This window comes from Neovison vison, chromosome 5 (assembly GCF_020171115.1).
Source record: "Neovison vison isolate M4711 chromosome 5, ASM_NN_V1, whole genome shotgun sequence".
NCBI lineage: Eukaryota > Metazoa > Chordata > Mammalia > Carnivora > Mustelidae > Neogale > Neogale vison.
The window spans coordinates 67,127,184-67,152,945 of record NC_058095.1 but is presented as its reverse complement, the minus strand read 5'-3'; the positions used below and the strand labels follow the sequence as shown (position 1 = coordinate 67,152,945).

At 47.8% G+C, this 25,762-nt stretch overlaps 1 protein-coding gene across 1 annotated transcript in view; it reads right to left on the bottom strand.

Annotated features, from left to right (window-relative positions):
* ITGAE (integrin subunit alpha E) overlaps positions 1-25,762 on the bottom strand; it is a 63,204-nt gene that overhangs the window by 23,411 nt on the left and 14,031 nt on the right. The window contains exons 2-18 of the mRNA XM_044249231.1: positions 22,775-22,895; positions 13,324-13,415; positions 12,029-12,096; positions 11,534-11,651; positions 11,190-11,321; positions 10,679-10,794; positions 9,931-10,082; positions 8,607-8,760; positions 7,869-8,019; positions 7,316-7,383; positions 6,441-6,576; positions 5,719-5,861; positions 5,228-5,368; positions 4,363-4,587; positions 3,215-3,345; positions 1,751-1,881; positions 819-985 (exon numbers count right to left, since the gene is read on the bottom strand). Coding sequence (XP_044105166.1) covers positions 819-985; positions 1,751-1,881; positions 3,215-3,345; positions 4,363-4,587; positions 5,228-5,368; positions 5,719-5,861; positions 6,441-6,576; positions 7,316-7,383; positions 7,869-8,019; positions 8,607-8,760; positions 9,931-10,082; positions 10,679-10,794; positions 11,190-11,321; positions 11,534-11,651; positions 12,029-12,096; positions 13,324-13,415; positions 22,775-22,895 — 2,246 coding nt within the window. The remainder of the gene's footprint in view (positions 1-818; positions 986-1,750; positions 1,882-3,214; positions 3,346-4,362; positions 4,588-5,227; positions 5,369-5,718; positions 5,862-6,440; positions 6,577-7,315; positions 7,384-7,868; positions 8,020-8,606; positions 8,761-9,930; positions 10,083-10,678; positions 10,795-11,189; positions 11,322-11,533; positions 11,652-12,028; positions 12,097-13,323; positions 13,416-22,774; positions 22,896-25,762) is intronic.

Below are 25,762 nucleotides of genomic sequence, written 5' to 3'. Positions count from 1 at the left end.
AGAAGGGAAGAATCATGGCCACATCTGTGTTAATAAAGATCTTTCTCAAAGCAACCTGGAGAAACATATTAGAAAGGTAAAAGCTGAAGATAAAGGAGATTCCGTAGGGTGCCATTGGCTATTTTCCTTAAGTGAGCCTTTCAGCCATGGTGGGAGCTTTTAACACCCCAGAGGAGGTGAGCATGATTCCTGCACAGAAAATGTAGCTTTTATTTAAGGAAGGCATAGACTTGCTAGAAAGTCTTTCCTAATCCAATTAACACTCTGAACAGACATAGGAACACATGTGTAGGCAGAAGCATCATCACAAGTTTACCAGAATAAATGATCCTCATAGGTCCTTCTAGGCCCTGTCAGGTTCTGAATGCTGACAAATACATTTCTTTTATGTCTCTAGCACCTTTATAAATGATTTTGTCTTGATTTCTACTTTCTCATTCAATTTTGCTGATGTTCATTCATATAAAAGCACTCAGCTCCAATGCTACTACCAGGTGAGGTGAGAAGACATGAGGTGGGAGGAACCCCTATTATTCCTAATTTGTTACCAAGAAAAATGTCAGCCATTAGAGCATTTCCCTTTGTGCTGAGGTTCTAGGAAGCTCAGAGGTATAATTAATGTTCCATTTCAGCAGAGTTCTTTACTCTGGAGTTCCAGTACAATTAACTCCATCTCTCATGCCATTATGTGGTTCTTAATCTATTAGGATTATTTTAATTGCCTAGTTTGTTTTGGGTATATATCCTTCATTGCATGCACCTCAAATCTTTTCTCAACAACATACACTCCTCTGGACTTTCTTCTAAACCCCACTTACCTCTCCCTCTGTGGGAATAAGCAGGAGGGACTCACAAAGCTGGGACATACTGGTGTCCCACTCCTGATGGTGGCTCTGACAATTACTCTTGTCTGAACACTGCAGCCTTTTCCTCTGCTTCGCCACATCCACATCCACTGTGAAGTTCAGAAATGTCTCTCTGAAGCCTGGGAATGAAGACCAGACCTTCATAATGAGGCTGGAGTGGATAAGCCTGAGAAAAAGCATCCCTCGCCTGCCTGCCTTATGAGCCCCTCCTGAGTGGTATCCCCACCCAGTCCCTTGTGATGGATTCCTTAGTTTCTTCACTTCAAAAGTACTTTCATCATGGTCTTCTGGCACCTGGATAGCATCCCTCAGTGCCCCAGCCCCAAACCCATTCTCAGGACTGACTCAGTCTTCCCTTAGGGGAAGGAGGGCTCCGAGAAGAGGCTATGATTGAAGGAGAAAATGAGGAGAAAGAATAATTCAGCAAATGGAGAGAGAAACCCTAGAGTAAAACCAAGGATGGCAGAGCTGGAAGCACCTTACAGATTACCTGGGCTAATTCCCTTACTGTACAGAATAGGCGGAGATGGGAGATGGAGACTTGGCTACTTTTTTCTGAGTGTTCTTTCAGGAATTCAATCCTTAATCCTTGAGGAAGGGATACAGAGCCCCTCTTCCCAGCAGGGGTCAGATAAAGCCCTTCATAGTATGGATTTAATAGGAGACGATCCTTTTCTGTGGCACTTCCCAGTAAATAGAACCTAATGTCAAAGGAACTAAGCTCTAATAGAGGGATTTCAAGCACCAGGACTTCATAACACTTCTTGTACCCCTCCCTGGCAGGCCTCTTTTCCTGTCCCCTACTGAAGCCAACAAGGAATGACCACACTTGGCATGCGGCAGGGGGGTAGGAGTGGGGGGTGGTTAGCTAGGCTGTCTGTTACCTGAGTTAGCAACTGTGGTCATAGGGTTGATTTCAAAACACAAACGTGCATTCACACTGCTGTTGAAGCCAATGGGCAGTGCCATAGGGGTGAAGGTCATGGACACCTTCAGGTAAACCACAGGTCTTGAGCTAAATGAGACAGCAAAGAGAACTATGAGAAGTGACCATAAGACTTCAGCACTTGGCTCATTCATTCATTCAATGAATATTGAACATCTTGAGTATACCAAGCACTATTCTGCATCTTCAGGATACAGTAGGGAAAGAGACAAGTCTTGGCAAAACAGATAGTAAACAAGTAAGAAGAAACTATGTACAGGTAATGCTATGATAATAAAATAGAATAGGGTAACAGAGATTGGGGGCTAGTTAGCCTGGGTGATCAGGGAGGGCTTCACTGATGAGACATTTGAGATTTGTTAACAAGAGCTGGAGATAAGGAGAACCTCACTCCAAGCAGAAAGCACAGCTAGTGCAGAGGGTGTGGGGCAGCAATGAGCTTGATTCGTTTGAGGAACATGAAGGTTGGCAGGACTTGAGCACAATTAGTGAGATAGAGGTTAGTAAGAGGAGATGGGGATGGAGTGATGGGCAGGGCCAGGCCATGGAGAGGATGGGTCACAGGAAGGAATTTGGATTTTTACTCTCTAAGTGGGAGCTGCTGAGGAGTTTTAAGCAGCAGAATAAAGGGATCACTCTGTCCGCTGTGTGGAGAATGGAGCACCAAGAGAGGGGCCAGGGAAGAATGACATGGCAATGGTGCAAGTGAGAGATGACAGCATCTTGTATGGGGAGGTTTTTGGAGGCAGAGCCAACACAATCTTTTCAATGGAGTGGCAGAAGAAGGAAAGAAGAACCAAGGATGACTCATGGGTTTTTGTCCTGAATAAATGGCACCCTTTACTGAGCTGGGAAGCATGGGAAAGTGCAGGTTAGGAAAATGAGGATCAAGTGAGAATATGAGGCCCATGTTTAGACTTTGAGATGCCTGACAGTAACAGCCAAGAGGGGTGTTGAATAGACAGCCAAGTCTGGAGCTCAGTGGAGGGCACAGGGCAGATAGGTGCTTTGCCAGAGTATTTACAGCCATGTGATTTGATAATTCACTTAGAGATGGAGCACAGCAGCTCTGAAATTCTTATCATCAAAATAACAGCCTTCACTGAGCACAGTGCCAAACACCTTGCAAAGATTCTCTTAATCTATATATAACTCTGTGAGGTAGAGGCTAGTGTTATTTGCATTTACAGAGGAGAAAATTGGGACTCAAATACAATAACCTGCCCAAGGGCACATGGTTAATTGAGAACTGAAGTTCAAAGCCAAATGAGCAGATTCCAGAGCTGATGCCCTTAACAGACACATTTATGGCCACGCCCCATGTCTTCATGGGGTCAATGAAGGCAGGCTAACTAGGTTGAGGCTGGGACTTGGGACCACAGAAGGCAGGGTAATCCCCTACCGGAGCACAGCTGCCCGGCCCAGGGTGCCCACGGTGATGTCAGGAAGGCGGTCACCAGTCAAATCTAAGCCACCAGCCACTGACATGCCGAAGTAGTGGAGTCCTGAGGCCACCGCTGAGGCTTTGATCCGCTGTGGAGGGAGAAACACAAGGCATGGAGGAGAAGGGGAGTCCTTTTGGGTTTTATTCAAATCGGCATGATCAGCTTTCCTCCCCAACCCAGGAAGCCCTCAGTTGAGGAACTGAAAAAAGAAGGGCAAGGTTTCCCAGGGGAAGTGGTATTCCAATGGAGCCCTGAAGGGCAGGTGGGACTTGACATGGGAAGAGTGAGGGAAGCAGGGTATGGGGCAGAGCAGGGCCATCTGAGGACCTAGCTAGGGGCCACTACAGTGGGAACACAAGGAGATTTGGGTACAAGGAGGCTTGATGAGGGGCTGGGCAGTAAGGTGGTCCTGTGTAATCAGACGCAGAGTAGAAGACAGGGATCAGAAGGAGCCAGGCCAGGGGTGGGTACAAAGAGAGACAGGAGCCAGGCCAGGGGCTGGATATGGGAGGCAGAATCATTAGGACATGTGTGGAGGATAGTGGAAGGCGTCCAGAGGAGCAGCAGGTCTGGGGGAAGAGGATGCTTTGGGTTAGACAGCATGAGACTGAGATGCCTGGGGGGGCCATCCAGTGAGGTGCTCAGGAGACATCTAGACATACAGGACTAGAGTTAGGAGAGAAACTACGATCTAGGGTGGGTAAAAGTGCTCACAAGATATGTAACAGGAGAGGCTGGCAAGGGAGTCATGAGAGATGAGAGTTTAGGCAGGGAGGAGTTGGGGAGGGGCGTGGACAGGAGCCACCGAGGGAACAGAAAGAGAGGAAAATGAATCTGAGGTAGTTCCATGGTCAGGAATGCCAAAAAAAGGGAGATGCAGGTCAGGAAATAGACAAATGTTGCCACCACCTCTTACCCCACTGGAAGTGTCTGGGGTAAAGCCCTGGTCTGGAACCTCCATGCAACTTTGGGGCTTCACTGGGCACTCCTGACCCCTTGGGACCCACCTGACAGTTAGAACTGGAGCTGGCTTGGGGTTCAGGCCATCACCTCAAGGGGAGGTCAGAATCCCAGAGCAGAGGCTGAAGAGAGCCCTGCAGGTTACCTGAGAGGGGCTGGTAGAAAGACCATCCTGGCGTCCATTGTAGATGTACACGCTGCCGAAGCTGTTGCCATCAGCTGCCTCAAAACCCTCCAGGGGGGCCCCAATGGCCACATCTGTGAGGTTATCCTGACTGATATCCCCTATTGTTGCCATGGCAAAGCCAAACCGGACATTAGTAAATCCAGGGTGCCCACTCAGAGTGTATGCCAAGGAGAAGGAACCATTCTGTAAAGCAAAGAGGCACCTCAGCCCTCAAGGGAGGGATGTGGGGTACACACCCATGCCACCCCAGGAGGCATGCTCACTGGACTTCTTTCTGATTCTATAGCAGGGAAGCTGAGGCTCAGAAAAGGCAACAGACCTCCCCATGGTTACATGGGGAATGAGTGGTAATGCTGGAATCCTCCTGCCTTGCAGTTCAGAACCCACAGCCTGCCCCCTCTGTTCCCACAGTTACAGGTACTGGACTGGCAATTACTAGACTGGGTTCTAGTCTTGGCTCTACCACACACTTGCTATGTAAACTTGAGCAAGTCTCAGTATCATTGAGCCTCAGCTTCCTCATCTGTAGAATGGGAGTGACACAGTTACTGTGAGAAACAAGTGAGATCATAGAACATGCTTTGTCAACTATGCAGTTACGTGGGATATTATCATCATCAACATGAGATGATGGGGTGGGGAAAGTGAGAAAGAGTACGGGAGGAAAGGTGATGGTGCTCTGCTTGGCCATCATCCACCCTGAGCACTTCCCCATCACTGTCCTGCCAGAAGAGGCAAGCCCAGGGTGCTCCCAGCCTCCATCAGATTTGCACCAGGCTGAGCAGCCACAACCTCGGCAAGTTTGCAAAGATGAGACTCCTACCTGCTCATTCAGATAGTACACATACACTCTGCCTTCCTCTCCGTGAATGTGGTAAAATGGAGCAGCCACCAGCAAGAAGTCCGTGGTCCCATCCATGTCAATGTCCACAGGGCACAGCTCAGAGCCAAAATAGGATCCCATCTATAGCCCAGAAGGAACTCAGCTCACAAGGGTGCTGGGGAGGCCTCCTCTGATACCCCTCAGCAAGGCTAGATACCTGCTCCTGCTCTTCCTGGACTACCAGTTTGGGTTATTCCAGATCAATTTGTTCACCAGAGTAACAAGCCCGGTGAGCAGCTATATCCCCAACAACGGGGGAACCCAGTGGCCAAACAGACATGCAGAGCTGGGCCAATGGCACTGCATTCTGTCTGAGTTCAGTCCAGACTGAGTCTATAACCCACTGCATGCCTTGCAGCCTATCCCATTCCCTCCAGGGCCTCCAGATCCTCCGTCTACAATAACGGGGGGCATCCTTCTCCAGCAGGTACCTGCTCTCCCTCCAGTACTGGCACGAAGTTGGTCTCTCTGCCCTCCTTCCGGAGCTCAAACACGGCTCCCCGCTGCTTGTACCGTGGAGCCCCCGCCACGTAGGAGAGGCCACAGGCCTTGTGCAGTAGGGCCACTGCATAACCTGAGAGAAGGAGTGGTTGTGGTTGTGGTTGGGAGCGCCCATTGGGCCACTCCTTTGATCCCCCCAACCATTTTCCCAACCAGTTCTTCAAAGTAGCCTGGGCAGGGGGGCAGATCTTTCTCATCCTTTTAAAAACGAGCATCAGGGAGTGCTCCCAATTACCACTGGGCTTTCTCACACACATGTGCCCCACCACACAGGAGTGATATGCACCCAGTGTATATACAGCTTCATTCAAAACACACTCCATACACATTCACCACACACGTTCATCTCACACACACGGTATATGAGGACCAAGGACGAGGGTGAAGGGTCACTCACCACTACTGTTAATGGTGAGGCCCCGCCTCCTCAGGTAGCCGTGAGCTTCCGTCCAAAGGAGGCCTGCTCCTCATCCAGAAGGCCCTAATTCTCAGCCTCGGGGTCCCCAACCAAGGCCTATCGCTTAGTCCCTGTGACTGCCCTAACTGACCAGAGCCTGCCCTAACTGGGAAGCCTAATTCAGCCTGATGCCCAGCCTCCAAGTTGCTCTTTAGGCCCCGCCCCCGCCCAGGAAGCCTCCAGGCCCTGTCTCACCTAGATAGCTGTACTGCACATTCTCGGTATCCGCTGCAGTGTGGTTCAGGAAGCGACCCCGGCGGCTGTGCATGTCGTAGAGTAGCGCACCCCCCGACCAGTTGAAGGCCCCCACTGCACCGAGCAGCACCTGCCCCTACAGGGGATGAGGGTTGGAGGCCATCCGAGAGGGAGGGACCCGAGCCAGCCACAGCGGGGATAGGGGGGATGATGGGTGCGGCGCGCAGAGTTGGGGGTGGAGGGCACGTTCACTTTCAGGGATCACGGACCACCTGGCTAGAAATGCAGGAGGAAGGCAAGATAGCAAGTACTCGGTTCCTGCCTTGTACCCATGACCCTGTCAGGACAACCATCCTTCCAGTGCCCATCACCCCCGGGACAGAAATCTGACCCACGCCCCAGATGTTGAGCATGAAAACAAAGTATGATTGAACAATACACAGTTCATCTCCTGTGCACGTTGCCTGGTACATAAGGTCTACCTGTGTCAAGCAATTTGCTGACCATAATTCCACCTCCTTGCAAGCCTGGTGTCCTCACCACGCCTGCATTTTTCCCGTGGTAAGGAACAGTGCCTCTGGTGAGGACACGTATGGAACTTGGTAGGCAAGTGACCTAAGCCAAAGCCTGTGTTAGTAGTGCATAATCCTGAGTACACAGAACAAAACGACCACCTGTAATGAATATGGCCATTCTTTCATCTACCTCAAAGGTCCAGATTAGAGCAAGCAAGTACAAATGGTTTTCCTTTATCCTAAAAGGGCTCTTTCAGAGGGCAGAGCTCTACACTGTGATCCAGGGATCCCTGAGTCCCTGGGGGTCATTGGGGCCTCTCCTCTGTGATAACCCTGCTTGGTACTGAGTTGGCCACATACCTTATCCAGGATCTGAGCACTGAACCCGATCTGTGCCAGCTGGTAGTGGAGGGCCTCTCCAACCGTGCCTAGAAGCCAAGAAGCCCAGTGAGACACTGCTGTGGGATGAGGTGAAGGGAGAGACTAAGTCAGATAACCGCCCAGCTTGACCTCATACCCAGAGGGAACCATGTTCAGAATAATGGGACATACACCAGGCTGAGAGTGGAAACCTGGTCCTGCCTTAGTAGCCACTGGAAGAGTAAGCTTGGGCAGCTCACTCCCTCTTTCTGGGCTTCAGTTTCTTCATCTGTGAGTTCCTGACGATGGGATCCAAACCCAGTCATCCTTCTTTCTCCAGCATCAAAAGGAGCTTCTCATCAGAGCTTCAGGGAATTCCCGGGAAGTGAGGAGGGCTGGGGATATTGTTGCCTTTTCAGAGATTGAACAGCTGAGGCTCAGAGAAGTGATGGGATGCCCAGAGAGCCATATGGAGGGAGGACAGGAGTGGAGCTGGAGCACAGGGATTGGCCTCCTGCCAAATCCTAAGGGGACTTCCCAGCAGAGCTCTCACCTTCCATCTGAATGATATTCTCCTGCAATTTACTCAGCAGTCCATCCAGTGCTGTGTAGTTGGTCACCTTGAAGGCGTATCTGTCATCAGGGTCTGAGGCGATCAGCTTCAGTTCATTGTAGGTCCTATTCTTCTCAAATGCCTCTCCCACCTGCACAGGGGCCCTGGGTCAGTGGATCAGGATCATAAGAGTAGGCTGGTTCCCAAGCCCCAAGAGCTCTCCAGGCCCCGGGAGAGGGCTGAGTCCCTCTGCTGGCCTTCAGGGCCCTCTACCACCTGCATCCACTCCCTGCTCCCTGTTCTCCTGCACACACACCTTCCTTCGCACACCAGCCTCATTCTCACATGCTGTGCCCCTTGCCTGCGGAGCCCTTCCCACTTCCCCCACACCCTAGGCCAGCTACTCCTATTTGTCCTCCAAGACTCAGCTCAGCACCATCTCCTCCAGGGACCTTCCCTGATGTCCTTCCTTTAGGGTCTCTCAGTGTTCACTGCTCTCCCCTTCACTGCTGGGCAAGTGAGCTGTGCCTACCAATGGGAAATAGGCCCTCTGTGGGAAGACCCAGTATGGAATGGGGAAATTTCAGGACATAGGGACTGATAGCAGTTGCTAAGTGTCTGTGAATAGAGCAAGGCTTGAGTAAGCAGTTTACAGAAGCCCCTATCAGGAAACCTGGCTCCTCCCCACCCCAGGCTGCACAGGGTTGGGAGGGCCTCCCCCCAGCTCTTGGCACTTACCCCAATGGCAAAGCGCTCAACACCTTGCATCTTTGGGGAATTGATGACAGTAGTGAGGTTGAGTGGGTCCTCAAATATGTCCCCATCAGTGAGTACCACCATAACCTTGGATGCCTTTTTTCTGGAGCCGTGGCTTGGCGTGAAGATGTTGTCTCTAAGTAGGGGACAGTAAATGAAGAGAACTTCGCCAGAGGGATACTGATCTCTGGGGAAATTTTATTCACTGGCCTGTTTTAGAATTGGATAGGATTAAGGAGCCCTTCAAAATGGGAACAAAAACCCAAAAAGCCCCCCTCTGGCATACAGCAGGGCCAGGTGGAGGGGAGGCTATGACAGACCTTGCCCCTCACCTCCTCCCACAGAAAGGTTTTGGACCACACTTCAATCTACTCTTGTGAATAATAATGATATTAATAATAGTGGCTAATATTTACATAGTACTTAATTGTCAGGCACTGTTGTAAGCACCATACATATTTTAACTCATTTAATCCTCACAAAATCCTGTAAGACAAGTACAATTATTATTCTCATTTTATTTAATTTATTTGTTTATTATTTATGTTGAGAGTGAGAGAGAAAGAGAGAGTGTGTGCTCAGGGGTAGGGGCAGAGAAAGAGAGAGAATCTGAAGCCGACTCCATGCTGAGCACAGAGCTTGACACGGGGCTTGATCTCACGACCATGAGTCAGTTGCTCAATCAACTGAGCCACCCAGGTGTCCCTACTTATTCTCATCCTAAAAGTGAAGCATCTGTGGCACCTGGGTGGTTCAGTCCGTTAAGCATTTTGGCTCAGGTCATGATCTCAGGGTCATGAGATCAAGCTCCACATCATGCTCCACACAGGGCATGGAACCTTCTTAAGATTCTATTTCTTCCTCTACCTCTGGCCCTTCTCCACCCTCCCACCCCTGTTCGCCCATGTGAGCTCATTCTTTCTCTCTCAAAAAAGAGAGAAAGTGAAGCAACTGAAGCACAGACAGGATAGGCAACTCAACTCACCCAAGGTCTCCGAAGTACAAACTGGAGCTGAGATTGAACCCAGGCAGCCACAAAGCCCATACGATAAGCACCGTGCTCTACTGCTGCTCACAAAAGGAGCTTTTGAAAGAATTTTTGGAGAATGTCTTGGGATGTCCTCCGTCAGCCAGGGCTGGATTGACCTCACATTTCCCTCAGCCAAGGAAGAGCTGGAACCTGATCCTTTCTCTTCCCAGCTCTTTCCAGCCACCTCTCCAGGCATGACGCCTCGGAGCCTCTGGGCAGGGCTGTGAGCCGGCATGCAGTAGGTGCTCAGGGAATTCCCACTGCCCTCATACTTACAGGACATGCTGCATGGCAGAAGCAGTCTTGGTGACACTCCCCACTTGAGTGATGTTCTGGACTCTGGCGAGGGAAGCGCTCACATCCTGGCTATCCCGAAGATCAAACTCAGTCTGGATCACTGCCCCGTATTGCACCAGGGCAAAGCTGCACTAGAGAGGAGGAACCAAGGTGGGGAGGAGGTTGGCTGAGTCGCCATGCGCAAAGTACCCCCTGCCCTTTAGGTGGCTCCCCCTGGGAGTAGTAAAAGAATCCATTCAGGCAGGAGGAGATGCTAAAGCAGAGGGAAGTCTCTAAGCAAATAGAGAAGAAAGAAGCTATGATAGTAATGGCTCTCAGTGAGTCATAGACTTGTCCCTGAAACCATGTCTGTGTGTGGTCCCTCTCCTGCATATTGACTATGGGATAGGTCAAGTGACTGGCTTTGGCCAATGGGACATTGGCAAATGTGATAGTCAGAACCTTGAAAAGTGCACGCATACATTGGAACACTGTAGCCATGGAAAAGTTGGACTGGCCTGCTGGAGGCACATGGTTCAGACAAGGAAGGCCATCCAGTCAAGCAACAGGATGTCTGCAGCTGCAGGACCAACTCCAGGCAAGGCCAGCAGAAGAACCACCCAGCTGACCCAGCCCACATAACTGACCCTGAACTGTGAGCAAATAAGGGGTTGTTGTTTTGAGGATATCTGTTCACAGCAACAGAGAACTGATAGACCACACGAGCCTACCTCTTAGGGAAGCCTACCTGAAAGCACTTCTTATAGAAGTTCTTCATCATGTTGGAGATGAAGTCTTTGGCTCTCTGGAAGTCTGGGGGGTCAATGCTTCCCGAGCCATCCAGGATGATGGCAATCTCAGTGCCTGGTCAGGAGTGAGTGTGGAATTTGAGGCAACAGTGAGGGCAGCATGTACTTCCCTCGGGGTACCCACCGTATTCAGGCTCTGGGGGCTCAGTTCAGGAGGGAAGTTGGTAAAGTTCCCAAGACTGAAGATTTTGTCTCCGAGGCAGAGGCAGCCAGAGCCTGTTCACTCTGACTTGTTGAGTGAGTCACTCCCATTGCTCCTGCTCTTTAAGCCTATTTCCCCATCTTTCATATGGTTGGGGGGGTGGCACAGAGCTGGGACTGGCCAGGTCTATGGAATCTAGCCACTGCTCCCCATCTTCCAGACCTGGGCACACCTCACTCCTGCAGGTCACCAGCCTAGAGATCTGCTCTGACAGCCTCTGGGAGCAGCCCAGATCTGCCTTTCCTCACCAGCTTCCTCCTCCTCCTCCTCCTCCTCCTGTATCTTCAGAGCCCGGCGCCACCTGGCTGGCTTCTCTGTGTTGCCTTTCTTGTTCCTGTAGCAGTCTCTGTCATCCACGTGTGCACTGGGATCCAGGTTTTCTTTAAAAAACACACATGGAAGAACTCAGAGTCAGACAGCATCCTTGTTCACCTCCAGGCAGGCCCACGTTTAGTTCTGCCCTGATTCCCTTCACAGGGGCCTAGGCTTGCCTTCTCCTCTCTGGGCCTCTGTGGCCCTGCTGTGCCTCTTTTTAGAGACCCAAGGAGACTTCTTCAGGGATGTCCAAGGTCAGTGAGTGTCCAAATCTTACCAAGGTTGGAGAAGTGGACTTGGGTGTGGTTTTGGAAGTTGTTGGATAGTAGGCTGCAGGTCCCTGTGAGTTCTGAGCTGAGACTGTGGGGCTGCGGGGTCCGCACTTGAATGCAGATCTAGGGGAGAGGGGAAGAAAGGGAGGAAAAAGCCTAAGTCACCTTCAGCACAGTCACCCTAATCACAGCTACCCCATCAATCCCATGCCAGAATCAAGTTCATCAATGAGGCAGAGGATGTAGGAAGAGCTTGTTTATGCCTCAGCAGGGGTGGGAGCATGATGGGGTCAAAGCTGAGGTTAAGCACTTGGGTCAGTGTGCTGCATCACATGGTGTACCCAAGTTGGAGCCTTGGTCAGCCCTGTGGATGGTACCAAGGAGATAGCTGGGCTCAGCCCTGAGAATATACCAGTCAGACTGGTATTAACACTGGTCAACCACAGGGTTAGTGCCACCCTCCTTTAAGTCCTCCATCGTCCCATCTCATGCACACTTACCAAAACACTGTGGTGGTTCCGAACAACTGTCACTCCCCGGTACCTCCCCTTTGGGATGGGGACAGTCTCTGAAACAGTTAAGGCCAGGTAAGGAGGGAGGTATGCTGGGAGGCAACACTTCAGCCAAGGTCAGATGTCACAGGGCCCCATAAAGAACTGTTGGTCACTCAGCGCAGCCTCTAGAAGCTGGCTGAGGGGCCTTCAAGCACAGGCTTAGACATGCTCAGGGCAAAATGCCTATTCGTCAGACTTATTCACTGACTCATTCAACAGATGCCCTGTGATGTCTGCTCTGTGCCTGGCCTCATGCTGGATGGTGTTAGGGATCTAGAAATAACTGAGAGCTGGTGATTTTCTTACAGGGGCTCATGGTCTGGAGGGGCAGGAGGGTAGAGAAGCACTAGCTGGTGGGTGTGTGCAGCACCAGGGAGGTGTATAAGATGTTAAAGGACTGACTATATGGATCGATGAACTCCCCACTCTCAAAGTTCTGTCCCTGGGGAATCCCCAAGAAAATGTACCTCACTCCTTTCCCTCTACACTGTGGGCCTCAGGAGACGCATTTTTGAGCCATAGGATCACCCAGTTGCCCTGCCAGCTTGCATCCCCTCTGAATCAGAGTGAGGTTGTTCCACATCGTATGTCTCACAGAGACAAGGACTCTACCACACACAGTCAAAGGGTCATCAGCAAATGCAGGACTTAAGTGGGACTCAGTGGGATGCGTAGAGTTGGTTAATGAGTTAATTAGTTCCATTCATTGTTCATAGCATTTATTGAGTGCCTAATATATGCCAGTCCCCATGCTAGATGTTAGGATGGCCACAGGTTGGGAGGGGTAAGATTGGATTCCATTGAGGTGTGATGAGTTGGGACAGGTTGGGTTTTGGAATCAGACAGAGTTGGGTTTGCCAGCTGTTGCTGCCAATGCTAGATGCACGACCTTTGTCATAATGGCAATCAAAGGACTTCTTGAACGATAGCTTCCTCTTATATAAAATGGTGTGATTTTGTGATTTTGAGGATTTAAAGTGAACACTTAGCAGAGTGCCAGCCGCATGGTGAGCACTCAGTACATTTTCAGTATCATTTTTGTTAGGACTGGGTCTGGAAAGATGGGCTGGGGATTAGGATTGGGTTGGGATGGGATTGGGCATTGGGGTAGAAGACCTGCTGGGGGTGGTGGTAGAACCTAGGGTGCAGGGACTGGAGTAGGTTCAAATGATTTGGCCCAGAAAAATGGGATTCCTTGGAAGGAGGTCTAGGGGCATTGCCCAAAACTGAGGCAGACTTACCTATTCTTTCGCAAGAGATCTTATCTTGGATGAGGGAACAACAATGCAGGAGGCCTCCTTCCTCCTTGGTTTGAGGGCCAGTGACCAGGAGCCTGAGTTGGAAAGGTAGACAGCAAAGTTGAGCTGGCCAATGATTCCCTTCTCCTTTCTGCCTGCCCAGGCATAGTCTTCCCATTCCAGGTCCACAGGCTCGCAGGCTCCCTATCTGGAAAACTAATGGAGGAGGTACAGATATGGGGCAGGCAGACAGACTCCCAGCCCAGAATGGTGGATTCTGAGCATTTGCTCAGCATTTACCTTTATATAGCTCCAGGCAGGAAATGGTTAAATGCATCTGCTCTCTGCCTGCTGACTCCCCCTGACAGAGATGGGGGTGATATACTTTTTGGGGCAAGGGTGGGTAGGTACCAGGAAGCCATCAGCAAGACAGCTGGTTCTGTTGGGGTGCTGGCTTTCTGGTGGCTGCCAGGGAAACCACCCCACCTGGCCTCGGTAATAGTATTTCCTGAGAAGAGTGTGTTGGTGTTCCTACCCTCTGGGTCAGTCAGAAATGGTGGTTTGAGGGGGGAGCACCTTAGCCACATTAAAGCAGCCTCCAGAGGTATGATTCCCAATGGCAAACTTTGCCCCTCATCCCAAGCCCAGGGAGACAGCAGAGTCCAGTGTCAGCCTAAGCATTCTCATTATCCGCACTGCCCAGGGAGAACTGGTCTGTCTCAAGACAGGGAGTGAGTTCTGCATCTTAGGGGTTGGGTTGAGTAGAGGGCATTGAGGAAGGGGGCCCAAGACTGGGCTTTGGTAACAGGGAACCAGTTCCAAGATCTTTGTGCTGCGTGCAGTAGGAAGTCATGGAGGACATTATAATGGGGAATATTAGTCTGTACTTTCTAAAGATCATGATGCAGCTATGGTGGGTTGGGTGGCAGGAATGAGGTACCATCTCCACTTCCTCACTTCCTGTCACTCTATTATAATTATGAAATAGATCATTTACTTATCTCTATGGATTAAGAAGAATAATATTAAGTCTACACCTGTGTACATGCTCCCACCCCCCAGCTTAACCACCCCAGGTTGATTCCACCATCTGATACAGCTATTGTCAAGGTCAACAGTGGTCCCCACACTGCCAAATCTAATGGACACCTCTCGGTCCTCACCTTTAACCTCTCAGCAGCCCTGGACATGTGACCATCCCCTCCTTGAAATACTTTCCTTTTGATTTCCCCCTTCCTCTCTCAACACTCCTTCTCAGACTCCTTTGTTGGCTTCTTCACCATCTAATTTATTTATTTTTTTTCACCATCTAATTTCTAAATGTTGTTTGAGCCTTGGGGCTTGGTCCCTGTTTTCCTTGCTAGCACATTCTCCCTAGTAATCCCCTCCAATCCCATAGTTTCAATACACCTGCAAATGCTGAAGTTCTGTGGCCCTAGGGTCCCTCCACCAGATGTCAGACCAGCATAATCTGTCTGATATAGGATCTAGGAAATTGCTGTAGGAAATACACCCCCCCACAGATATCCAGGTCCTGATTCCCAGAACCTGTGAATATATTACTTTTTGTGGCTAAATGGATTTTGTAGACTTGATTAAGTTATGGATCTTGAAATAAGGGAAATTATTCTGGATTATCTAGGTGGACCCAATGTAATCACAAGGGCCCTTATAAGAGGAAGACAAGAGGATGAGTGAGAGAAAGATTTGAAGATGCTACACTGCTGATTTTAAAGGTGGAAGAAAAGGCCCAAAGCCAAGGAATGTGGTTAGCCTCTGGAAACTGAAAAAGGTGAGGAAACAGATTCTCCCCTTGAGCCACCAGAAGGAACACAGCCCTGCTAACACACCTTGACTTTAGCCTATTAAGACCTATTTTGGATTTCTGACTTCCAGAACTGTGAGATAATAAATTTGTGCTGTTTTAAGCCACTAATTTCGTGGGTGTTACCACAGCCATAGGAAACAAATACAATGGCTAACTGTCCTCTAACTGGCCTCTTAAACTTTAGATTGTCTAAACAGAACTTGGGAGTCTTGTCCTCCCACGCCTGTGCTTTTTGTTCTTTTTCTTTTTTTAAGATTTTATTTATTTATTTGACAGAGAGAGGGGGAACACAACAAGGGGTATAGGAGAGGGAGAAGCAGGCTTCATGTGGAGCAGGGAGCCTGATGCGGGGCTGGATCCCAGAACCCTGGGATCAAGACCTGAGCCCAAGGCAGACACTTAACGACTGAGCCACCCAGGTGCCTCAAGCCTGTGTTTTTCCATTTTCCCCAAGGCAATAGATGGTAGCACCAAACACTACCTTATAAAGCCTGAAGCCTGGGTACATCTTTGCTTTATCTCTTCACTCATCCCTGCATCAAGTCCATCAATAAACCCTATGGATTATTCATCCAAATTATATCTACAGAGCACCTCTTCTCTCCATTTCCCCATTACCATCCTGGCCACCAGCACCTTGTCTGGTCTATGATATTAGTCTCCTAACTGGTAGTGTTTGTTTTTGAAATTTACCCTTACAGTTTATACCGTGTTACTCCCCTGCTTCAGTAGCCTCCCGTGCACTTAGAAAAAGAGTCCGGGGATGCCTGGGTGGCTCAGTGGGTTAAAGCCTCTGCCTTCGGCTCAGGTCATGATCCCAGGGTCCTGGGATCGAGCCCCGCATCGGGCTCTCTGCTCGGTGCAGAGCTGCTTCTCTCTCTCTCTCTCTCTCTGCCTACTTGTGTTCTCTGTCTGTCAAATAAATAAATAAAATCTTAAAAAAAAAAAAAAAAGAAAGAAAGAAAAAGAGTCTGTACTCCTTGATGCACCCTACAGGGCCTTGCTGGTCTAGCCCTCCCTGCCTCTGAGACTTCCTCTCACCATTTCTTTTTCTTTTTTAAGATTTTATCTATTTATTTAAGAGAGAGGGTGTGAATGAGAGAGCATGAGTGGGGAGAGGGTCCAAGAAAGCAGACTTCCTGCTGAGTAGGGAGCCTGATCTGGGACTCAATACTAGGACCCTGGGATCATGACCTGAGCTGAAGGCAGAGGCTTAACCGACTGAGCCACCCAGGTGCTCTTCTCTTCCCATTTCTTTGTTCTCTAAGCTCCAGCTCCACACTGGCTGGCTTCTGTTCTAGCCCCTTCTTTGGACAGCCCGAGTTCTTGCCTGCTCAAGCCTTCTGCCTTGCTGTGCCCTGTGCCTGGAAGCCCTGATTTTCACTCCCCAAGTCTGACTCAATTTCACCTCCTGGCCTTGCTTAACTGTCACCTCCTCATAAATGCTTTCTCTAACCAGCCCCACCTCACAACACACCTGCTCAGCTTCATGTCACCTTGTTTTGTTTCCTTTACAGAACTTGTTACGTCCTATAGTATCCTCTTTACTTGCTTATGTGCTTAATATCTCTCCCCCAACACTAGACTGTAAATTCCTCAAGGATCACATCTAATCTTGTTTACCATGTTATTTCCAGAGCATGGAAGAACGACTGGCACAGAACTGGGGCTAAATAAATAAATTATGTAAATATGGCTAAATACTGACTGAATGACCGCTCAGGCCGTGGGTAAGGGGTCTAATGTGGGGCAGGGCTGATGAGCAGAGGGGCAGCTCTGTGGGTTCTGCAGCTGAGCTCCCAAAATAGGTCGCCTGCTTAGCAACCCTGCCTCAGCTCCAGACTCCTCCCCAGCCTGAACCTCAGCCCTCCGTCTAGCACCTCATTCCCTCTCCCCCATAAAGGTGGGGGCAAAACTAGCCTCCATTCTAGATCATGGTTTGGTGGGGGAGGGCCAGGCCTGGAATAGCCTCGGCTCTCCTTCCTCCTTCAGGCCATTGCCCAAGCTACTTCCTTCCCACCTCCTTCTCCTGCCAACAGTCATCCTAAACCCCAGCTCCTCAGGAAGTCTTCCCGAAAGAAGCAACTTGACCCCCTCCAAGGCCTCCCTGACTACTGGAACCCACCCCCATATTCACCTAGACTATGAGTTCTCAAGAGACTACCATGTACAGCTGTCCAGGCTGTGAACTGTGGAAACCAAGGTTGCCATTCATATCAAATCATGCAGTGCTGTGGCCTGGGGCCCAGTCTGAGCTGCCTCTGTTGCCTACCCATTCTTCCCACATGACGGGTAGTCTCTTGATCTCCAGGTTTGTTGACTGAATGACTAACAATAACCAAACCCACCATCAGCTGACAGCTCTGAGGACCCTACTGTACCCTGGGCTAGAAGGGTCCATCTCCTGCCTTCACCCACCTCTAACCTAGGTCCATTCTGAGTCAAATCCCATACCTCTCAGGAGAAGACCTTCTTTTTTCCCTAAGTTTTTTTTTTATTTTTAAAGATCTTTATTTATTTTTTTGGACACACAGAGAGAGAACACAGGCAGGGGGAGTGGCAGGCAGAGGGAGAGGAAGAAGCAGGCTCCCCACAGAGCAGGGAGCCCAACATGGGGCTCCATCCCAGGACCCCGGGATCATGACCTGAGCAGAAGGCAGACACCTAAAGGACTGAGTCACCTGGGTGCTCGGTCCCCAAGTTTTATTTATTTTTTTGTTTCATTTGCATTTTTATTGAAGTCTAATTGACATACAATATTACATTAGTTTCAGATGTGGAAGGCCTTTATGGTCCACTCATTTCACCCTGCAGCAACCACACCCATGCTGCTGCCAGTCCTGAGTGTTCTATTTTAGGGAGAAACAGCACAAGCGAGTGAGAGAGACACATTACACATTCACAGGGAGGCCAGCCTCCTCTGCTCTCTGTGGCCCTGGGGTGGCCGGCAGTGCATTTCCTGTTCAGCAAGGCAGGCCCGTGGTCTTGGGCTTCACCATTTGTGGCAGGAACCCAGAAGTTCCTCCTACCACATCCTCCCATGAACCCCCTCTGCTTCATCAGGTGTTCAAAGAGGTTTTCTGAGCCCAGTGAGGCTCTTCCCCACCCTATAGTGGACTCAGAGCCTTCTGCTCCAGGGGCTTCAAACTCCTCTCATCCACCATGTCCTTTCACCTTGGTTTCTGAAGCAGGGGGCCTGGAGTTGGAGAGGGCCCTGCTGGGGTACTGGTGGGAGGGGACTGGGCAAGATAAGGTCACAAATAACTGGGACTGACGCTGGGCTTTCACGAGCATGAGGAGAAACCAGAACACTCATGCACTGCGAGTTTGGGAAACTACATGTTGGCTCTACGCACAAGTCATGATTCAGCAATTCCACTCCTGGGCACAGGCCTGATAAAAGTTAGTGTACCTGTCCACAGAAAGCAGTATAATTTGTCCAAGGAAACTGTCCAAATGCCCATTGTCAGTACTGTTCACACAATGGAAGACTGAGAGCAATGAGAATAAGTATCATTTTCTCAGGCAATACCACTTTCAAAATTCGGACTATACTGAGGGAGAGAAGCCTGACAACAAACCACATAACAGCATGTGTCATTTATAAGTTCAAGAACAGGCAGAACTAATCCAAGGAGATGGATGGCGGTCAGAGCATTAACTTTCAGCAAGGGATGTGCCTAAAAGGGAGCACCAGGCTAGAGGGGGCTTAGGTGAGGCTGGCAATGTATTTTTTTTTAAGATTTTATTTATTTATTTGCCAGAGAGAGAGAGTGAAAGAGCACAAGCAGGAGGAGCAATAGGCAGAGGGAGAAGCAGGCTCCCCACTGAAAAGGAGCCTGATGCAGAACTTGATCCCAGGACCCTGAGATCATGACCTGAGCCAAATGCAGACGCTTAACCAGCTGAGCCACCCAGGCATCCTGAGGCTGGTAATGTTTTGTTCCTTTGTTTGGATGCTGCTTACACAGGTGGTTCATTTTGTGAAATTCCCTGAGCTACACGCTAATGATGGGTGCATTTTTCTGTGTGGCAAATGTCCATAAAAATTTTACCAAAACAACAACACCCCCCCAAAAAAAAATCACAACAAACACTGACCTTTAATTCATCCTCCTGCAGCCAAAAACTGATTAACAACCTTCTCACCAGCCCTCCCTGTTCCAAACCTTTCTGGCTCCTCAAACCCCCAGGGCCTTGGTAACAGGCACCACCCTCCTCTCCCAACCTAGCACTCACTACACTCAGTTTCAACCCCCTGACATTTTCTGTTCCTTGACTTTGCTCATGCTAACTTCCAGGCTCCTGACCACTTTGCTCTTGGCAGGGCTTCCTCCTCCCCTGCCTTCTCACACTAATTCGTAATCATCTCCTCAGTTCAGAGTTGATGCACGCCTTGTGGCTAAGGGATACACCTGCTTTGCTTCTATGTCTCCAGAGTACCCTAGACATCGCCACCAGAGCAGCTATCGCTCCTCTTGTCATTGCCTGTCTTGTCTATCTCCTTCATGAGCCAGAGGGTTCCATGGGGGCAGGGACTGTGCCTCTTCTGCTGTCTTATCCCCACACTTCGCCTGTGATTGAGTTGATGCTCCATAAATACTTGCTGAATGTGTGGATGAATGAATCAATTGACCCTGCCCTCCCCGCTTACGTGGTCACCAGCCTCTTCACTGTACAGTGAGGAAATCACAGTCTGGCAAGGGGTCCAAGCATGCTTGGCTGGCGGGGTCATGGTCCAAGTCCCAGGGCTGTAAGCCTGCCTCAGGAGCTGCTACTGCCCACCCATCTTCCACCAAACAGATCTTCTACTACGCTCAACTTGGGAAGATGGGAAACTCCAATCAGCCAGAAACCTCGAGCTCCTCATATGGCTCTGCCCCCAAAGCCTGTCTGGATGTTGGGCTCATGGCTCATTGTGCTGTATAAGAAGGCCACTGACTAGAAGCAAAGCAGTGGGGATGGGGAGGGAACTGGTCTGGGGCAGGGGATGAGCAGGGCTGGGTCACAGAGCAAGCACAGAGAAAGCCATATGACCATTGTGAACAGAAAGGAAAGGAAAAATTGCTCTAGGTTAAAAGAGAATAAAGAGACACAATATGCGACACAGGAACCTTGACTGGATCCTGGCTTCAAAGCAAAGCAGCTCAAAGTCATTTTGGTGACAATAAGGGACAAAACTAAAGATATGTTTCTACATTAGCATATCCCCACTATCACCATCTGATAAAATACATATTTTGCTTGCTTGCTCATTGTCTATCTCCCCACAGCATAAGAATTTATGCTCTAAAAGGGGAACCTTCCTACACTTTTGGTAGGAATGCAAGCTGGTGCGGCCACTCTGGAAAACAGCACGGAGGTTCCTAAAAAGGTTGAAAACAGAGCTGCTCTATGACCCCGCAATTGCACTAATGGGTATTTACCCTAAAGATATAAATGTAGTGATCGAAGGGGCATGTGCACCCAAATATTTATAGCAGCAATCTCCACAATAGCCAAACTATGGAAAGAACCTAGATGTCCATCAAAAGATGAATGGAAAGGCACCTGGGTGGCTCAGTGAGTTGAGCCTCTGCCTTTGGCTCAGGTCATGTTCTCAGAGTCCTGAGATCAAGCCCTACAACAGGCTCTCGTCTCAGCAGGGAGCCTGCTTCTGCCTGCCTCTCTGTCTACTTGTGATCTCTCTCTCTCTGTCAAATAAATAAATAAAATCTTTTTAAAAAAAATGAATGGATATGGGACGCCTGGGTGGCTCAGTTGGTTGGACGACTGCCTTCGGCTCAGGGCGTGATCCTGGAGTCCCGGGATCGAGTCCCACATCAGGCTCCCAGCTCCATGGGGAGTCTGCTTCGCTCTCTGACCTTCTCCTCGCTCATGCTCTCTCTCACTGTCTCTCTCTCTCAAATAAATAAATCTTTAAAAAAAAAAATGAATGGATAAAGCACACACACACACACACACACAATGAAATACTATGTAGCCATCAAAAGAAATGAAATCTTGCCATTTGCAATGACATGGGTGGAACTAGAGGGTATTATGCTGAGCGAAATAAGTCAATCAGAGAAAGACAATTATCATATGATCTCTCTGATATGAGGAATTTGAGAGGCAGGGCAGGGGGTTGTGGGGGTAGGGAAGGAAAAAAATGAAACAAGATGCGATCAGGAGGGAGACAAACCTTAAGAGACTCTTAATCTCAGGAAAAAAACTGAGGGCTGCTGGGGAGCAGGAGGTAGGAGGGATGGGGTGTCTGGGTTATGGACATTGGGAAGAGTATGTGCTATGGATTGTGCTGTGAATTGTGTAAGACTGATGATTAAAAGACCTGTACCCCTGGGGCAAATAATACATTATATGTTAATTTAAAAAACAAAAAACAAACCAAAAAATGGTTTAAAAAAAGAGTAAAAAAATAATTTATGCTTCATTCTAAATATTTGTTGAGTAAATGACCATGGTATATATAACTATACAACTGCCAATTTTACCTTATGTTTCAAGAGTGATTCAAGTTAACAACCGCTGTGCTCATTTTATTAATTTGACCTGCTTCTAATATCACATCATATGTGATTCAAAGCTTTTTTCTTCCATTTTCCTAATGAGGACCATTTCCAGTCTTTCACTATTCCAAGAAATGTTACAGTAAATACCTTTACTTGTGCCTGGGAGTATCTCTAAGGTTGGCCAGATCTGGGAGTGGAATGGCAGGTCAAAGGAATCTGTGACATTACCAGATATGGTAAAACCATTCTCTGAGTTGCTTATACCAATTTACAACCCCACAAGTTCCCACATCCTCAGCAGCAGAATTTTGCCACATTTAAAATCTGTGGCTTATCTAATGAGTGCAGATGAGATTTTTATTTTTTTTTTAAGATTTTATTTATTTGTTTGAGAGAGAGAGAGAATAAGCAGTGGGGAGGAGCAGAGGGAGAGAGAAAGAGAAGCAGACTCCCCACTGAGTAGGGAGCCCAATGTAGGAACCCAATTCCAAGACCTGGAGTAGACACTTAACCGACTAAGCCACCCAGGTGCCCCCAGATGAGATTTTAAAAACAGAAAATGCAATGTTTAGTGAGCTTGAATTTGGCCAGAAACTGTAATAAATCCTTTACATGCATTAACTTAAATAGTCTTATGCAACAACCCCGGGATGTAGGGAAATCTCTACCCCTTCTGTAGAGATAAGAAAGAGGCTGTGGGTTGAGTGCTTTGCACAAGTACAGAGTAAAGCTGTCACGGACCCATGGCTACCAGACCCACAACTTGCATCTTAACCACATTCCCTGCTGCTCATAGTTTCCATTTTTTCTTTGATCTTTTTGTCATTGCCCTAGATTTCTATACTGAGCATGTGTTACTTCTATAAGAGACAAAACAACCTTAATAAACTTTATTTTAAAATAGTTTTGAGGTCGTATCCTGTCCCTGCTCCCCAGCAGTAAAGACGGCCAGGATTGGCCCAGTGCTCACATCCTCTCTCCTGCACACCCTTATGAAAATGAAGGAAGGTTGTCCCCAGACTGTGGGGGTTGGGTGTGAAGGCCTTCTCTGGGGCTTGTTCATACTCCCCAGAGGCATCCTCAGTTGGCGTCCCATCTGCTGGGCGCCACTTACCAGGTCTTCTTGGTGCTGGGGTCTTGGTGCAGAAGGGAGCTGAGCACATAGGGTGTGTCTCCCTCAGGAGTCACCCAGATCTGGGCCTCATCTACATTGAAGGCCACCAGAGGAGCAAGGCCTGTGGAGAAAAGAGGAATGTTTAACAAAAGAGGTGCCTGTTGAGGCCATGGCTGGGCCTTTGATTCCTATCATTCAGCCACATCTTGTGGTGTAATCATCCCCATTTTATAGATGAGAAAATGAGACTCCCTGGATCTTTTTCCTGTGGAAATAGGACAAGAATGTAGGCATGTCTGACCCAGACTCTGCACTCCCCAATCCTCTTACTTAACTGTGTCAGCATCAAGGCCACATCCTCTAGGAAGCCTTCCCTTGTTCTCCCCTAGAAGTACTTCCCACCTTCTCACACCTCCCACTATGCAATTTCTGTACCTGTCAGATAGCACATACTCATGACAGAGTCTTATACTAAAGTTAAAATAGACTGTGAGCCCCAGGGAGAGGATATACATAAATTCTATCTATGACCCTCCATTCAAATGACCCAAGAGAAAACATGTCTTCAAACATGGACAAGAAAGTTTATAGAAGCTTTATTTATAATAGTTCCCAACTGGAAACCACCCAAATGTCCATCAGCTGGGGAAGGGATAAACTAACTGTGGTGTAGTCATACAATGGAATACAAAGGAATACAAAGGAATGAGCAACTGACACACACAGCAAGATAGGTAAATCACAAAAATCATTGTGCTGAGTAAAAGAAACTTTACACGAGAGTATCTACTATGTAATTCCATTTACATGATGTTCTAGAACCAGCAAAACTGATCTATAGTAAAAAATATTTCCTGGAGATATGGGAATGAGGCTTAACTGGGAAGGAACAGGAAGAAACTTTGTAGGCTGATGGAAGTATCCCAGATCTTGAAAGAAATTTGGATGACAAAGATGTGTGCATTTGTCAAAAACACACTGAATGGTCAACTTAAAATTTGTATATTTCACTGAAGGTAAATTTTCCCTCAAAAAAGAACCATAAACACACCTTAAACTCTAGTTGATATGTATGCTGAAATATCTAGGGATAATGTATACCAACATCGGCAGTTTACTTTGAAATGGATCAAAAGACAAGACGGCTTGATGGATGATGGATAGATGGATATATGAAGATGGATATATAGATACATGTTTATATGTATGATATATATGCGGTAATGCAAATATAACAAAATGTTGACAACTGTCAAATCGAAGTGTGGTATATACTTTTCCACTGCACATTTATTTCAACTTTTCTGTATATTTGAAATTTTTAACTAAAAAGTTGGAGAACAGTGTGGAGATTCCTCAAGAAATTAAAAATAGAGCTTCCCTATGACCCTGCAATTGCACTACTGGGTATTTACCCCAAAGGTACAGTTGTAGTGAAAAGAAGGGCCATCTGTACCCCAATGTTTATAGCAGCAATGGCCACGGTCGCCAAACTGTGGAAAGAAACAAGATGCCCTTCAACGGATGAATGGATAAGGAAGATGTGGTCCATATACACTATGGAGTATTATGCCTCCATCAGAAAGGATGAATACACAACTTTTGTAGCAACGTGGACGGGACTGGAGGAGATTATGCTGAGTGAAATAAGTCAAACAGAGAGAGTCAATTATCATATGGTTTCACTTATTTGTGGAGCATAACAAATAGCATGAAGGACAAGGGGGAGTTAGAGAGGAGAAGGGAGATGAGGGAAATTGGAAGGGGAGGTGAACCATGAGAGACTATGGACTCTGAAAAACAACCTGAGGGTTTTGAAGGGGCAGGGGGTGGGAGGTTGGGGGAACCAGATGGTGGGTATCGGAGAGGGCACGGATTGCATGGAGCACTGGGTGTGGTGCAAAAAACAATGAATACTGCTACGCTGAAAATAAATTTAAAAATTTTTTTAAAAGTTTTGAGGAAATATTGATATTGACAGATTGCCCCGCACAGAGGCTGTGCCAGTTCATACAACAACAACAGAATAGGAGAAGTCCTATTTCCCCACAGCACAGCTTGGGCTGTGTGCAGACCTTTTCATCCTTATTTTGAAAGAGTATCTTATTATTTTGTTCCAAAATATATTTTTAAGTTATGAATGAGGTAAAACCTTTTAATTTTTAAGTTGTTTACCACCTATTCATATACATTATCCATTTGTATTAAGTATTTATTGCTTTCTTATTAATTTGTAAGAGCTTTTTGAATCAAAAGAAATTATCAATGTGATAAAAATATTGTTTCTCACTTAGCTATTTAACTTGCATGATATCTTTCCCCACATCTATAGTTTATCATTTTTCATTTGTGACTCAAGTTTTATGTTATGCTTCCCCATTCAGTGATTATTTTTTTAAGTTCACTCATATTTTCCTCTATATTTGGGGTTTTTTTTTTGTTTGTTTCACTTCTTACACGTGAATCTTTGATCCATCTATCTTTATTTTTGTGTGTGGAGTAAAATAGCCATCCAGGTTTTACTTTTTCTCTCCACAAATGAAATTGTCTCAGCATTATTTCTTGAATAGCTCATCTTATCCCCATAGACTTGCAGTACCACTTTTATCATTCTCAGAACTCCCATATGCATCTGGGCCTCTGTTGGGACTTGGTTCTGCCCTACTGACCTCATTGTCTCCTGCTTGGATACGTTCATTAGTCTCCCAACCTTTCTCTTCCAAGTCTTGTCCCTCTCAATACAATTACCAATTACCAATTATACCAATTACCAGGAATTCTTAGAAGCATGGTCTGACCATGCCACTCCACTGTAAAAACTCTAATGTATATTTACATAGAAAAAGAGCAAGGTGAAGTTCAGTAAACAGAATTCATCTGTTCAACTACTGTTCAATGAACAACTTTTTGCAGTAGCTCTTGAAAACTGATGCTGCTTTTTGGAAAACACTTTTTTTTTTTTTTTATGGTGGTACAATGCCTTTTTCT